Genomic DNA, 15,349 nt, shown 5'->3' on the forward strand with positions numbered 1-15,349 from the left:
AGGTCCTTTAGGGTGTGGAATTTTTTTTTTTAAAGCCTAATTTGGTCAGAGAGTGGAACAGACCATAAAAGGCAAAGAAGCTGTCAGCAACCAGCCCCAACCAGCCCAGAAGATCACAGATTATTCTGCAGCACAGCCATTAAAAAAACCACTTGCTGAGATCTGGTCATTATTTCCTATCATATTCAACAAGTAATCTGGAAGCACAGGCCGAGCCAGTTTCTAATCTATTCTGCCTTGGCACAGAAGGAACTCATTTAGCATCCTGCAAGCGTGGCACAGGAGCAGGTGAGGTAGCGCCATGCAGCACCCGACTTGCCACATCTGTTCTGAACAACCTGAAGCGACTTCTGAAGAGAGGAACGGCAGTGAGATGCCCACATGGACTGACGTGGGGCTTCCCCTTTTGAAAGTGATGTTAGAGCGCAATGCGCAAGTGGTGAGTGTGTCTGCTTTGACTGTGGCAGATGCCATCCCGGTTTCTGTGAATGGGAATTTCCTAAAGATGTGGCCGTGAGTCATAGATCTGGAAATGCTGGGAGGTTCTGCTCAGGATAAATGAGCCCTTCGGGGGAGGGCGGTATATAAATGAAATGAATGAATGAATGAATGAATGAATGAATGAATGAATGAATGAATGAATGAATGAATGAATGAATGAATGAATGAATGAATGAATGAATGAATGAATGAATGAATGAATGAATGAATGAATGAATGTCAAAGGAGCGAGCTAGCCTGACTGAGGTTAGCTGAAATACGTCAATATGGCGAACACTTTGAACAGAAGTAGTTCATTGTATGAAGGAGCTTTGTAATCAGACAGTTATACCAATGCCTCACTATCTTGCTTTCAGTCCTTTGGCTGATGGGATGGGAGGGCGGTAGTGCTCACTAAGTAGTGCTCACTATGGACCTGACAGGGCTGTCATTTGGGGGAGTTCTTGGCCCCGTGACTAGTGTTAGGTAAGCAGGTGGCAGCCATAGCAAGGAGTGCTTTTTAAGAGCTTTGACTTCGCCAACTGTGGCCTGTCCTGGGCAGAAAAGATGACAGGGAGCTGGAGATGTTCAATGTCTTTTGGAATATCTGTTTATTTACAAGCATACAGACATGTCACAGAGAAAGCAAACAAGATTCCTGCAGCAAGCAGCACAACAGCTGGTCCTGCCTCAGATTCTTGAAGAAAGTAACTGTGCACCAAGCACGCCTCCCCTTTCTCGTAAGTCAAGCTGAAATTTACAAACAACCTGTCCAGCGCTATCAGACTCTCTGTCCAAAATCAAACTGCAAACATTCCTCTCTGTCCCTCCCTCAGCTCGTGGGTCTTACATTCCAAAGATTAAAGCTCTCAAGAAACTTTGTTTCCTTAAACAGGGATAGGTCGATTCATAACACTAGCTATATTGCTTCCCTGTTGTTTGTTAATTCTGAGGGGGAAATGGCATTACTGTGAAATCTCAACCCTTCTCCCAGACCCTCACCCCCATGCCCTTTAGCAAAAATACATTAAAAATAACCATTTCCTCAGCCGGGCTGTGCCCTTGAATTAGAATTATTTGAGCAGGATAAAGCATTAGGGGTGCTTTATGGGGAATTAAGATCTGATGTTGACTTTCTATTTCCAGTGGCAAGGAGCAATCACTAATACCTCTTTTTCTTGACCCTGTTGGCCAGCATAGGATTTGTCTGAAAGTTTAGTGCTGAAGTAAATTCCTTGTGATCCAAACCAACAGAGACACTGAGGACTATTTGCCCTACATCTCTCCTCTCAAAGTTAAGACTGTAAAAGTATCTAGGCATTGTTATCCTAGACTCCCACCAAGCTTGGGATCATATAAATGGCTCTCCCTCCCTCATTTTAGGCTCCTAAAAGCCCTGTGAATTATGTTAATAGCCTGGAGTGTGACTGGTTCAAGGTTACCCAGGGTGCTTCATAAGAACATAAGAACTGGCTTGCTGGATCAGACCAGAGTCCATCTAGTCCAGCACTCTGCTACTCGCAGTGGCCCACCAGGTGCCTTTGGGAGCTCACATGCAGGAGGTGAAAGCAATGGTGAATAGCACAATGGACTTACACATCTGTAAGTCCATCCCTGCTTGAAGGTTACTAGTGGCTACTGGCCAAGAAAAGAACTTCTGTGTTCCAAGGCACTCTATCTCTAAAGACCAGGTCCTGAAGACCAGCAACAGAGGAAGGCTGCCATCACATGGCTTGGTTGTGAGCCTTCCAGAGCTTCTTTCTAGTCACTCTTGAAAACCAAATGTTAAATATAGCAGGGCTCTTCTGATTTGCCCAGCAAATATACCTTTGTGGCTGTGAGGGATTTCTCGCCCATGACCCTGCCAGAAATTAAACTTTTAAGGGAAAGAGATACTGAGTGAGGATCCCTGAGTGCCCACACATATGAGGTCTTCCTCTGAGAGCGCTCAGGCTCAGCATGACTGGAAGTAAAAGTCAATGACTTGAGATGATCCTGGGTTCTGAGTGAGGCTGATGGGTTCATTGGATTTGGAAGAGGTGCAAAGGAACCAGCCCGGGTGGGCAGCAGACTCAAAGCGCCACATCCCATTCCTGTAAGACCGGAAGAAAGTAAAGCGGGTAGAGTCCTCCTTGCTGTCTTTGTACAGGTCTGAGATGGGGATGCTCTGAAAAGAAGGGGAAAGGCAGTTTAAGTGGGGAGGAAAAGAACAGCCCTCTGCCAGCTTTCAGGGTAAGAGGTCAAGAAGATACCTGGCCTGACTTTGGCCCTAGAGAGAGAGTCCCCAAGGCAGCCAGGTAAGGCATCTAGCCCTGCACTGCCCAGTTTCCATTCCAGAATATAGGAGTTCCCCAGTGAGAACTGAAAAATTTCGGCTTTTGGTTTTTAAACCTGAATATTGTCAGTAATATTCGGCTTTATTCTACTTCACCGAAAATCTTCGTGTTAAAAAAAACCTCGAATCCAAATTTTTTTATCGGTGCTCATGCCTAGTTCCTAACATGGATCCGGGGGACAGTGTAGAAGAAAGGGCACACTCCCACTGCCAAAGTGCAATTTCAGCAAAAAACAGTCCTAGATTGGTAATGAAGTGCATGCTTTGTGCATGAGGTCTCAGGTTCAACTCCAGCTTCAATGGGATATCAAGTGGGATGGGAACAGCTGCTGACAGCCAGATCAAGCCAGACTGAGTTAGATGAATCGGGAGTGTATATGAACAACCGAAACTCATATGTTCAGCACACAGTCATGCCTGGGACATCTGAGACTGAAGGAGGTTGAAAGAGAACTCCCATGCTCTGGGAGTGACTCATAATAACACCACATTACACACCATCACTGAGTCTTGTTGCAGGCTTGCAGCCGGTGTTTGGACAGTTGGATTCGAACATACATAATCCCCCCTCCCCCTTACCATGCTATAGCCCCCTTAATCAGTGACCTGAGAGAGACTCTCTTTCTTTCTCTCTCTCTCTCTTGTATCTTTGACCACCCACATTCATGATGCTGGCTCATTCACTTGCTTTTCTCTCTTCCCTGCTTCCTCAGCCATGACTTCTCTGCCACTCTTCCATATGTACTTTGGTGGGCCTCGCATTCTGTCCAGGACGGAAAAGAAGTGCCAACACCGGTGGCCTTCTCCCACTTTTTAGTTGCAAAGAGGTTCCTGGTTGTTTATGCTGCTATGAGCAAGCAAATAGCAAGAAGCCTCTATGCAGCTGCAACCGTGGAAGACTGGATGGTTGGAGGATGGGGTAGACACACGAGCGGCTTGTCTTTCATTTTCCTCCTGGCCAGACTGCAAGGTTTGAACTCAGTGGGACCAAGTAAACAACCATAAGATCAGGCTGCATCCATCACGCTCAACGTCCCTGTTTCAGTTGCACCCTCCAAGGATGAGCCGTGTGCAATTCACAGTGTGGTTTCACTGCCAGAAAGAGACAATTCAAGAGGGTGGCAGAGAGCTGAGCCTCCTCACCTCAAGCTGGAGTGCAGGCTGGGCCCCAAAGGAGCAGGCCAGGCTCTGGCTCCCGTCCCGAATACTCAAGATGATGGGGAACTTCTCACGGTTAAAGTTACGGTTAGGAATCCAGTAAATCTTCTCTGGGATGGGGAGGGGAGATAAGGAAGAGAAAACCAGTCAGAATCCTGATGCAAAGACAGAGGCATGATGGCTTTCACAATGGCCTTCCTGAAACATGAATAAAAACAAGAGAAACAGGAGCTGGCCCAGGACTGCCTCTTTCTAGATCTGGGGAAACGCTTCTTTAAGGGCTCCCAGTCTGGCATTCCACAGGCAGCCTGCTCACTCCAATTCGGAAGGAAGCAGTTTGAGGGAAAAGAAGCAAGTCTAGGAGAGTTGGCAAATATGCCCAGTTATTTTTTACAAATGACTGCAGGTGGCTCTTAATGCCAACCTGCACAAATGAAGCATGGAATGCCAGTGGGCCCAGGACAGAAGTGAGAGCAACATAAAGGGGCAGGAAGTGGAAAGGAGGCAGGAGCTGAATTATTGAGGGAGGAACTTCCTGCCCATCCGGATGGAGAAACAGCAGATTTTTGAGACAGAGGGAAGAGTCACCCCTTCGCTCACTGGCTTCCGTGGTGGCAGGCCCTTCTCCTTTGGCCATGAAAATCAATGCAGTATTCTGCTAACTTGTCTGGAGAAATGGGAAGGTCTACAGCCAAGAAACTAATTGCTGCAGGGAAAGGATCTCTGCAGCCCCCACGCATGATAGGCACAAGAATCAATAAGGCAGCATCAATGTGGAAGAAAAATAGTGGGAGAAGCCAACAGACCATCTTTCATGCTCAATATGGGGGCCAGCTCCTGGCTGGTATTACTGTTGTGAGGGAGAAAGGCAACTGCTACCTCCACAGGCTGAATGAGAACTATCCTGCACAGAAGATTTGTGGTCCTTTCTTCCTATCAATGGGAAACCTCAGAAGAGTACAGCACAGACTCACCTTCCAGGGCAGAATTGGGCCCTTGTAGGTATCCCGCCACTAGCTCATCATTCTGTAGGTAAAGAGATTTTTGATTGATGTCCCAGATTCTGCAACACCAAAACTTAAGTCAAACACGGAAATCATCTCCTGAGCTCTCAAGAGCATTAAACTTGCCCGTTTTATTCACACATAAGCACTCTCTTCCCTCACACAAACATACAATAAGGACACATCTGCATCTTGTACTTGATTGATCGGTGTGCAGGCATTTTATAGGCAGCTTAGTCTACCAGGACAGCTCTGTGGTTAAGCACACACACTACTTGTGGAAAACCTTGCTTGTATCCCTTGCATTTCCACTTTTTAAAAAAAGCATCTTTGGTAACATTTATTCAGCCCTCCTGCTTGGTCTTCCCTCAGTTTAACTGGCATGTCCGCATAGGTTCATTCCACACAAAGGAATTAAAATGTTTTGCAAAAGTTTTTAAAAAGAATTGTTTTGGTCTTTTTCTTCCGCACAGCATGGGAGAAATACACCATTGCCAGCCAAAATGGTTCTTTTTCCTGCCACCTCTCACCCAGCTTTCATTTTTGTTGCACCCACCATTTTGTGTGCTGCTGCAGAGAATGTCCGGGCCTGCCTTGTTTGCTGAAGGTTTCTCACAGAGGTTTCCTCTGCTAGAAGCTAATCCGCTTCCTAGCTGAATACAGTTAGTTTTCCCTGGCAATCTTGCGTACATGTTTTTTTCTTTATTAATGTATCTTTCTTTTTTGTTTTGAGGGGGCTGTCATCATAGCTACACAGACACCATCTGAGAATTACAACTGCTCAGAGGGCTGTTCTACCTCCCATTAGAAGCAATGGCTAAGGACAGGTCTTAATGGAAGGTAGACCAGCCCTCTGAGCAGCTGTGATTCTCATACCATGGTGTTGTAACTACAAAGACAGCCCCCTCAAAACAAAACAAAAAAACATGTGCAGGATCACCATGGAAAACTAACTTTTAAAACAGAAATAGCAAGTGGATAAGCTGCTAGCGGAGGAAACCTCCAATGGGAAACCTTCAGCAAACAAGGCAGGCACAGAGACTCTCTGCAGCAGCACACAAAATAGCGGTCGTAAGCGGTGAAAGAGAAAGTAAGACCTGTGTGAACTTGGGCGGGAAAAATAAAATGTTTCCTGCTTTCTCCACAGCAAGCAGAAAATGTTTTGACAATGTCTAAGCGGAAAAGAAATGCCAGTTAGAGTTTTCAATATAAAGCATTTTGAGGCTGGAAGACTGGGTTTTCAAAACGTTTTGGGCTAAAAGCTGTGCAGACTTCCTGCCCAAAATGTTTTATATTCCAGCCTCAAAACATCTTATTTGTGTTGTGCAGAAAGGACCATTATCTGACATTTTTCTCGCCAGAGAAGAGTTATATGCCAAACTGCGCTGAACATGAACCTCAGTATTCTGATTGCATGTAGAATACTCAACGCACTTGTCTACTGTTCATCCATCTTTCCAAAGGACAGTGGTGAGACCCACCCTCCATCTGATGCATCCTTTCTGCCTCTCATTTAAAAGTATGTATGTGTGTGTGTGTGTGTGTGTGTGTGTGTGTGTGTGTGTGTGTGTGTGTGTGTGTTTGTTTGTTTGTTTGTTTGTTTGTTTGTTTAAATTGGGAGTCTGACTGGTCTCGAGAACACAGAGCAAAAGACATACTGAAGACCAGGGCTGGTCAATGAAGGTTTTGCTCATCTGTCAAAAATACTTAGGATTTGAAAGCCAGCGTGTATTCTTTTTGCGTTCAGTTTCTGCAAGCTGAATCCTTAGGAAAGAGATGATCACATGGGCAGAACAATTCTCATAAAGCCCAGCTATCGCCTGCAAAAGAGCATGTGCTTGTATTTGAAGAACCACTTCCTGCTCTCCCCCCAGTCCCCGTCGATGCCGCACCTCAGAAATAATTTGCAAGGTGACCGGGATACTTACCGGGATCTGAAGACCATTATTTCAGCAGCTGGCATTGCACAGACCTTATCCTCATCTAAATAGAGAAGAGAAAGGAGGAAGAGGACAATGTTACTCAGTAAGGATTGGAGAGGCTTCATGGTGAATATGGGTGGATCAGGAAGCTCTGTTCTGTCAGTGTGGCCTTGTCTTTTTATAGATCAGCCACATGCTTGGAATGTACATCATTACCCAGCAGTTATTAATTCCATTGCTGTGATACAAGCCCCAGAATTTCCAATCGCTCCTTTGCGTGTCGCAATCCATGTCACAACCTTTAGATGTCGAAACTTCCTCAAAAGGACAGCTTACGTTCCTGTGGCTGCACACAGACAAAGGAACAGCAAAACGTAAGCACAGTGAACAACAAAGGGTCAATTCAATGCCTCCAGCCAGGAAGGACAGACCCTCCAAAGATTTTAGTCTTCCCTTGTAAGAGATAAGCCGAGCGTCAATCACCTGACAGGCGCTGAAGCCGGGATCTCCTTCTAACAATGACTTTCAAAGTAAATGCTAGCCTGTTTGCTCACTGGAAACTTTAACGTTCTCATTCAGCTATCAGGAAGATACTCCAAACTGTGTAACTGAGGTATATTGAGGGAGCAGATTCACAGCGAGAAGGTTTGAGATGAGCAAAGTTAACAGAAACCCGCTGTGGTTTTCCAATGACAATGCCCTACCCATGCTAGCTGGCAGCTCCTTCGTCAAGTCACATACTGTTCTAAGCCTGTCACCTCAGACCGGATGGTTCTATAAGCCTCGCCCAGCTATTTATGGTGCAACCTGAAAAGTTTAGGGAGGAGCCCTCAAATCTAGGAGGGTTCTTAATAGAAAAAAATCATTACAAAAGAACCAGCATAGTATAGCGGTTAAGAGAGGTGGATTCTTGGATTCCCTACTTCTCCACATGAGTGGCGGACTCTAATCGGGTGAAATGGGTTTGAATCTCCAGCCTTCCACATAAAGCTTGCGGTGTGACCTTGAGCTAGTCACAGTTCTCTGAGAACGCTCTCAGTTCACCTACCTCACAAGGTGTCTGTTGTGGGAGAGAAAGGGAACGGTTTATAAGCTGCTTTGAAACTCCTTACAGCTGAGGAAAGCAGGGTATAAATCCAAACTCTTTTTCTCTTCTTCAAAGAATATTTGCCTCAAAGGGTCAAATATACAGCCCCAAAGCTGGGAACGTGGAGATACCGCATAAGCAGGAAGAGCCTAAGCTCAAGGATAGAGCATGTGCTTAGAATGCAAACAAACCTGGTTCAGCCCTCAGTCTGTCCAACTGAAAAGATCCCTGGATATACAGTTGGCAGAGACTTCTCTTCCTTGGGCTACAGAAAACTGAGGCTAGTCAAGACAGACAATGCTTGTTTATTTTTAAAAATTATTTCTAACATTTCTATGCTAGCTTTTGACCCAACATTTCTATGTCACCTTTCAACCTAAGTCAGAGTCCCCAAGGCAGTGAACATTTAAACATTCCAAACTTCAAACATATTTAAAATACAAATATCTATAAAATACTTTTTAAAATTACATGGAACAAACAAACACACGAACAGGGAGGAGGGCTAATAAGAGTTGTTGAGGAAACACAAAATAAATAACGATAGAAAAGGATAGAGGGAGATGGTCGAAACTCCCTGGGGAGGGATTTCCCAATTTTCAACACCGTGCCTGAGGAAGCCCTCTCTAGAATTGCTACCTGTGTAGCTTCAGGTGGTGGTAGCACTCAAAGCAGGCTGTTAGAATTAGACTGCAGCAGTTGAGTAGGTTCTTAAGGGGGCATGTGGCCCTTCAGACATGCTCGTCTCAAGCCATACAGAGCTTTAAAGGTCAACACTACCATTTGATTTGGGCTTGCAAGCAAACTGGAAGCCACTGTAAATGTTGTCCCTTCGACCCACTCCAGTCAGCATTCGGGCTACAGCATTCTCCATCAACTGTAACTTCTGGATAGCCTTCAACCTCACATATAGCACATTGCAGTAATCTAATCTATATGTTACCAGAGCATGCAGCCCAGTGGCCAGAACTTTTCAGCCCCCATCCATCCCAAAACTGTTGCCAAGCTCCTGCTCAATTTCCACAGCCTTCTTGTTATCTAGAAGCATGCAAAAGAGTTGTCATCCGCATATTAATGAAACATAACATAAACCTCCAGGTGATCTCTCCTAGTGGCCACACAAAGAAGTCAAGTATGGGGGACAATATGGGACCTTGTGAATTAGATGATGGACCGGCAGACGACTGGTGTGACATGGCAGAAGGCCACTTCAGATGTCATGTGGGGTACAACACTCAGTGGAAAGATGCAGATGTTTAGCTGTGCTGGTTGCAGTCAAGTGAAGGCAATGTCTAAGAGAAAGGTTGAGATTCCAATCCCGTGCATAACTACTGCCCCCTCCTTTTGGCCAGCAGAAGCAGCATAGAAGTGCCATCCAAAGCAGGCTTACACCCCTCTAAGCCCCCTGACTTCAACTGACTTAGGCCCATTATGCATGTAACACTAACCTCAAGGCTCTTCACTGTGCAGTGGGGTTGTAGTGGGGTCTCCTTGCATTTCAACATTTACATGTAAGGAGGCACCCCACTGCCTGCAGTGCGGCTTGCCTGCTGAACTCTTACAAGTCTCTGCTTTTCCTGGTTCTCTTAATTCCGCCCCCATCAACTCACTCTTAAAGGCACAGATCTCATCACACCTGATAATCACAAGATTTGTTAAAGTCCTTTGAATTGCTGTTACCCGTATATACTCATGTATAAGTCGAATTTTTCAGCACATTTTTAATGCTGAAAAAGCTCCCCTCGACTTATATGCGGGTCATTAAAATTTTGTGTGTGTTTTTACTTTGACGGCCAGCAGGGGGCGCAGTTTTTATGCTAGAGGCATCAAAATTTCAGGGTACCCTCAGAAGACTTTCCTGATGACACCAGCCAAGATTGGTAAAGTTTGGTTTAGGGGGTCCAAAGTTATGGACCCCCAAAGGAGGTGCCCCCATTCCCCATTGTTTTCAATGGGAGCTATTAGTAGATGGGGCTACCCTTTTGAGGGTCCATAACTTTGGACTCAGTCTGTTTCGAACCCGGCTTTCGGTCTCATCAGGAGAGTCTCTTTATGATACCAGCCAGGTTTGGTGAAGTTTGGGTCAGGGGATCCAAAGTTATTGACCCCCAAAGGTTTACAATGGAAGCTAATAGTAGATTTTTCATTTCTGATAATATCCCTCTTAAAATCTAAGTTGGGTTACATTTGGACATACAGATGATGATGAGGAATCCAGTTTTGAAGGATTTTAACCCTTGTGTTTTGAAATTTCTGGTTGCTGGTTGAGCTAAGGTTTTGGCACTTTTAAAAGCTATTGTTGATACCATATTGTTCTTGTTGACCCTCTTTTCCACTTACAGAACCAGTTTACTGTTTTTCTTTGAAATAAATATTCAAAAACATTTAACCTACTGATGCCTCAATTGATGCTGCATTTCCCACCCTCGACTTATACGCGAGTCAATAAGTTTTCCCAGTTTTTTGTGGTAAAATTATTAGGTGCCTCTTAATTTATATGCGGCTCTATTCTATACACTCCAGGCATATACGGTATATTGATGTTGCTGTTATTGCAGTTACATAGATATTGTAGCCCCTTTCCAAAAATAATCCCCCCCAAATGAAAGAGGCAAAGCAATCCCCTGCACTACATGCTGCTGAAGACGGGGACCATGTCCTGGAACTGATATTCTCTCCCTTCCTTCACACAGATACACCCACACACATACACTTCCTACTGCTGCTGCTGATGCCACAAGAGGAGAGGTTTGTTATTTCAATATTCCTTGGTATTTCAATTTTCCTGTATTAAATCCATCATTACTTCGATAGATTTAATACGGTACAAATGTTTGAAGTTGAAATAAAGTTTTTAAAAGCCCTCCCGATCATTGGGGAGGGTGGAAGCAGAGCAGGGGAGGTGGAGTGGAGCCAAAAAGCCCAAAGCAAAGAATGACAAGGGCCATTTCTTTCATCTTCCTTGTAAAGCAGGGAAAAGGTCATTCTTTGCCGTCTCTCACAAACAGCGGGTATTATGGAATCTGCCATGCAGTGAGTGTTGGAGGAGGGGAAAGGCATCCGTAACAGAAGCTCCAAAAAGAATCTCCCTTCAGCGCGGGACAGAGCACCAGTGTATAATTGGCTTTAGAAAGGTACATTTTTGCATAAGATTGTAGTGTGCATTATGTAAGCACAGATTTTTTTTTATAAGTAAGTATATTCCCTCTCTGAACATATCTACAGAATTTCTTGGCACAAAACATGGATTCCATTTTTATCAAGAAAAACTCACAGCTCTGCACACATTCCTTGGAGAAGCAGTCTCAAGGCCCTAAACAAACAAATATTCCAGTTGTTGATTCTACCTTAACTGTCAGGCCCAACTTTCCATGCACTGAGATTCCTCCCATATGCCAAGATTTCAGAACAAGGAGCATCTTCTTCATAACAGTCTTGCTACCCCTCACTGAGAGCAGCCTCTGAAAGACCCTTTTCAGTTACAGAAAATGACCTTCTCTTGGAGATTGCTCTGAAACAGAGCACTTTCAGACAAATTGTAAGAGAGGCTTTCGGGGATCAAAGTCAATAAATAGAGCAATTGAGCTTTCATTTTATTTTTGCATCATAATTCAAGCTTTTTTGCCCCATTTGCGCTGTTATCCACCTAAGCTCATAAAGGGGCAACTATAAAGGTGAGTACATCAACACACAAACCTTCACTGCTCAAAGTCAGCCTCAACCAGTTTGCTGCTATGCTTGGACTGTGTTCTCACAGTTATATGAAGGAGAGATTCTTGGAGGCTTCCAGCAGCAACAGGGGTCATGTGAGTTAGTTGTTTGCCAAGCAGTCTCCAGGTATCCCCAATGACCCCCCATAGGGCCAAAAAATGCCCAAAGTGTGGTGGTGCAACCTAAGGCTGTTGATAGCCTCTCATCTCTTTGATCCATTTAACTGTGACTGTGTTGGGCTTCATACAGGCTGTAATTCTCTCCCATTTCAGAGCTGGGGAGGTTCACAAAGAAGAATCAACTGCTAAATCATATGTGGTGATATGTGGAGTGGTGAGAAAAGACAGACAAATTTCTCTGCAAAATGCCCCAGCTGCCTCTTTTCTGAATATCAGGATTCCCCGGGACGTCAAATAAAAGTGTATTTACCCAGTGCGGCTAAAGAGGAAACTGCAATGCTGAAAACAGAAGTACCTGAAATTGCCTCATTCTACGAGCGTAGAGGGTGTCTATGCTGGGAAGCTCTTGTAGGCCTGTGCAAAGTGGGTATTGTAACACAAGGGGGTGGGGATGACTGCATCCACTTCCTGGCAGAAGGTTTGTTTTCTTTTCAAATATCTACGCATTCTCTGCACAAAAAGGCTGTATAATGCATTACTATGTATAATACATTACTATGTACTATTAAACAAACAGTTCTGATCATTTGCCTTAGTTTATGCATCTTACCCAGAAAACAAAGAACAGATCAGTAACCAGACAAGGTTTAATTTTTATTTAAAACATTGTTTTTAAACAGGTGATTTGTGCTGTAGTGTTTTCAGGTTGTCTCATACTGTTGAAGAACACCCAATCTCATTTCAGAATCTCCTGAGAGTAGTCAAAGACAACTGACACCACTAGAGATATCTTCAACACTTCTCTCATATGTGCATAAAGTGCAGCCCAGTTATGGCAACACTTAGGGTTTTCAAGGCAAAGAACGTTTGGAGGTGGTTAGCCATCACTTGACTCTGCAACATGACACCAGTATTACTGGGAGGTCACCCATCCAAATATCAACCAGGGTCAACTCTCCTTAGCTTCTAAGATCTCATGAGATCAGGCTAGCCTGGTCTCTCCAGTCAGGGCACTCCCTTATGTAGCTGGATTTAAGGACTATTACTGGTATATGGTCTTATGCATAGAGCACTTTCCTTGAGGCTCTTCGCTCTGCAGTGGGTTGTAGTGGGGTCTCCTCGCTCTGTTTATATGGGAGGAAGAAGTGCCCCACTGCCTGCTGCGCGGCTTGCCTGGTCCCCACTTTCGGGTCGCTGCTGGTCAATCGCAAGATTGCCACTTTTTTAAAAAGTCCTTTAATTTTAAAAATCATTTTATTGAACTACTGCTACTGTGATGGCTCATTATTGTTAATTTTTGTCTTTTTAGAAAAGTGGGCCATCAAAAAGCCTGCAAGGAGTAGGCAGGGGAAGACGGAGATGGGGAAACCTAAAGCCATGGAAAACATCAGGGTTTGCCCACTTTTAGGAGCTGCAGGGCTTCTGGGATCTGCCATGCCATAAGTCTGAGCATGTCTGCAATGAAAACTCTGCCCCAAAGGAAATATACTGTCACTGCAAGGCAGAGCACCAGTGTATAATTAACCAAATCTCTTAGGCTTACTTTAATTCCTTGTTCCTACTCTGTGAATAGTGTAGGCCTGTAGGGACTATGAATGTGAAGAATATTGTACATATTACCAGTTATAAGCAACTCAGCTCTCCCTCTTATATCTGCCCCCATTTTGTGTGTGTGTTTTCAGGTTGGGTTTAGATTCTTTTTAAAGATCCTTTCCTACAAAGGCAGCAGGATTCATCCAGTCTCCTAAGTCCACCATCAGCGTAAGACATAAAAAGACAGAAGTGCTTGAGTGAAAGTTCCTATTGCCTACAGACTACATTTCCTGGTTATTTTGACACCCTGACAGAGTGGTCAAGGGGACAGTTGCTAAGAGGGCACAATCATACAGGAAAGAGGAAAGCTTGTGTGGTCAGCTCAGCTGCACATTCTTAGTTGTGCTAAGGGAAGGAAATTTAAAGTTGCGCCAAAAGCACAAACCCCTAGAAAAAGCTGGGTACTACAGGGGATTTGAACAACGAGAACAAGAATTTATATGGCATTTCTATGTTCAAACAATTTAATAGAATTGTTTTGTAATTCTTACAACAGTTCAGTGAGGTAGAGTAGAATGAAGTGAACCATTTATATCAGTCCTGAAAGGAACTACCATTTGCATCAGTTTTGAAAGGAAGACCTGTGTGATACAAATGGTAAAATACAAAAGGGGGTGTGGGACAGCACAGCCAATGGGCCATCCTGGAGGGCCATCAGTTTAGCAGGGACTCTGCTCCATAATCCTGCTATGCTGCACCCATGGCAGCAGCTGCTCTATTGCATTTATCCCATGTACCCTGTGTCTGTACCACCAAGCTACAGCTTTGCAGTAGGAGTGTGGGGACCCAGACCCCCCCCCCCACTTCAGCTGCCACATACCCAGAGGTGGGATCCAGCAGGTTCTCACAGGTTCCCAAGAGTAGGTTACTAATTATTTGTGTGTGCCGAGAGGGGGTTACTAATTGGTGGTTTTGCCACGTGATTTTTGCCTTAGTTACGCCCCTCCTCTCAGCAGTGGCGCGCAGAACTTGAAGCAGTCTAGCAGGAGGTGCACCGGCATGCGTGGCAGCCTGCGCTTGCATGCATTCGTTTCCAGCCTAAGGACTGGCGCAGCGGCTGCATCCTTGCCACAGCCCCGCCCAGGAATGCCCCACCCCCGTCATGCCCCTCCCAGCCCCATTGGCGCTATGCCACAGTTTGAATCCCACCACCATGGGAAACTGTTACTAAAATTTTTGGATCCCACCCCCTTGGACCACCCACCATTCCCCATGCAAGCTGCACACAACTGCCGGCAGTTTGTGTGGGGGTGGGGAAGGGCTGGGAACCAATAAGTGGAGTCAGCCTTTAGGTGGCCACTGGACCCTTGCTACAACAATCCCAGCATGGGCATGTCTGACTCAGAGCCCATCCTCTCAGACACATGAAGGGGAAGTCACTGACAGGGGGAAGATGGGGCAGAAGGGGAGGGGAGCTAGTTTCATTTTCTCGGAAACAAACAGGGACGAAGTTGTGGAACACCCCAGACTCTACTGAACAGGAAATTGTGAATAGGGCTGATGAACTGCCGACTATCCAGCATGGGCCACTATCTTTTTTTGTGAGCTGTTCCAAGGGGTGATGGGATGACAGACAGAGCTGTCTCTAGCACAGCGTGAGAGTGAGACAGAGTGGAAAGCTGCCCGAAGCAGGACACACTTGTGACTGAACAGAGGCAAGGACTGTACTAGTCATGTTTCCAAGTCTCCCTACTCACCAACTGGCACCTGCACAGATGGTTAAAAAAACCACATGTGCAACAACAGCAAACAGCACAGACACTGTGCTAGCCACAGCCATGCCTGTGAGGCCCTGGCAAGGTTTACTATTCCACCCCCCTGAAGGGTTTTTTTACCATTTGCTAGGGAACATGCTGTAGCCATCCAAGTGACACCCACTGATACTTATCAAAGAAGTGCCCTGAAACTGTTCCATCTGCTGCTGCATAGGACCCCGATCC

The 15,349-nt window shown here is 45.2% G+C and overlaps 1 protein-coding gene across 3 annotated transcripts; it reads right to left on the reverse strand.

Moving 5' to 3' along the window:
• Positions 1 to 1,063: 1,063 nt before the first annotated feature.
• On the reverse strand, positions 1,064 to 7,289 carry LOC125441938 (interleukin-1 receptor antagonist protein-like). Of its 3 annotated transcripts, none has more exons than XM_048513002.1 (5): positions 7,199 to 7,289; positions 6,906 to 6,960; positions 4,948 to 5,036; positions 3,959 to 4,083; positions 1,064 to 2,647 (listed from the first exon to the last, which is right to left on the reverse strand). In XM_048513002.1, the coding sequence occupies exons 2-5, from the start codon at positions 6,938 to 6,940 to the stop codon at positions 2,435 to 2,437; spliced, it is 462 nt and encodes a 153-aa protein (XP_048368959.1). In that variant the 5' UTR covers positions 6,941 to 6,960; positions 7,199 to 7,289; the 3' UTR covers positions 1,064 to 2,434. The 3 variants fall into 3 exon arrangements, with proteins under 3 accessions (XP_048368959.1, XP_048368958.1, XP_048368957.1); XM_048513001.1 differs by lacking the exon at positions 7,199 to 7,289 and adding an exon at positions 7,116 to 7,177; XM_048513000.1 differs by lacking the exon at positions 7,199 to 7,289 and having other exon boundaries at positions 6,906 to 7,101.
• Positions 7,290 to 15,349: the final 8,060 nt, after the last annotated feature.

The sequence above is a fragment of the Sphaerodactylus townsendi genome, linkage group LG12, assembly GCF_021028975.2.
Source record: "Sphaerodactylus townsendi isolate TG3544 linkage group LG12, MPM_Stown_v2.3, whole genome shotgun sequence".
Classification (NCBI taxonomy): domain Eukaryota; kingdom Metazoa; phylum Chordata; class Lepidosauria; order Squamata; family Sphaerodactylidae; genus Sphaerodactylus; species Sphaerodactylus townsendi.

What these genes read in the sequence shown, in the direction of transcription:
- LOC125441938 (XM_048513000.1), bottom strand. Translation starts at nt 7,024, where the DNA reads ATGAAGCCTCTCCAATCCTTACTGAGTAACATTGTCCTCTTCCTCCTT. An exon ending in ATAATGGTCTTCAGATCCCG is followed by an intron (nt 5,037 to 6,905) that starts GTAAGTATCCCG and finishes TTGGTGTTGCAG; the next exon opens with AATCTGGGACATCAATCAAA. An exon ending in AGCCTGCACTCCAGCTTGAG is followed by an intron (nt 2,648 to 3,958) that starts GTGAGGAGGCTC and finishes CCTTCTTTTCAG; the next exon opens with AGCATCCCCATCTCAGACCT.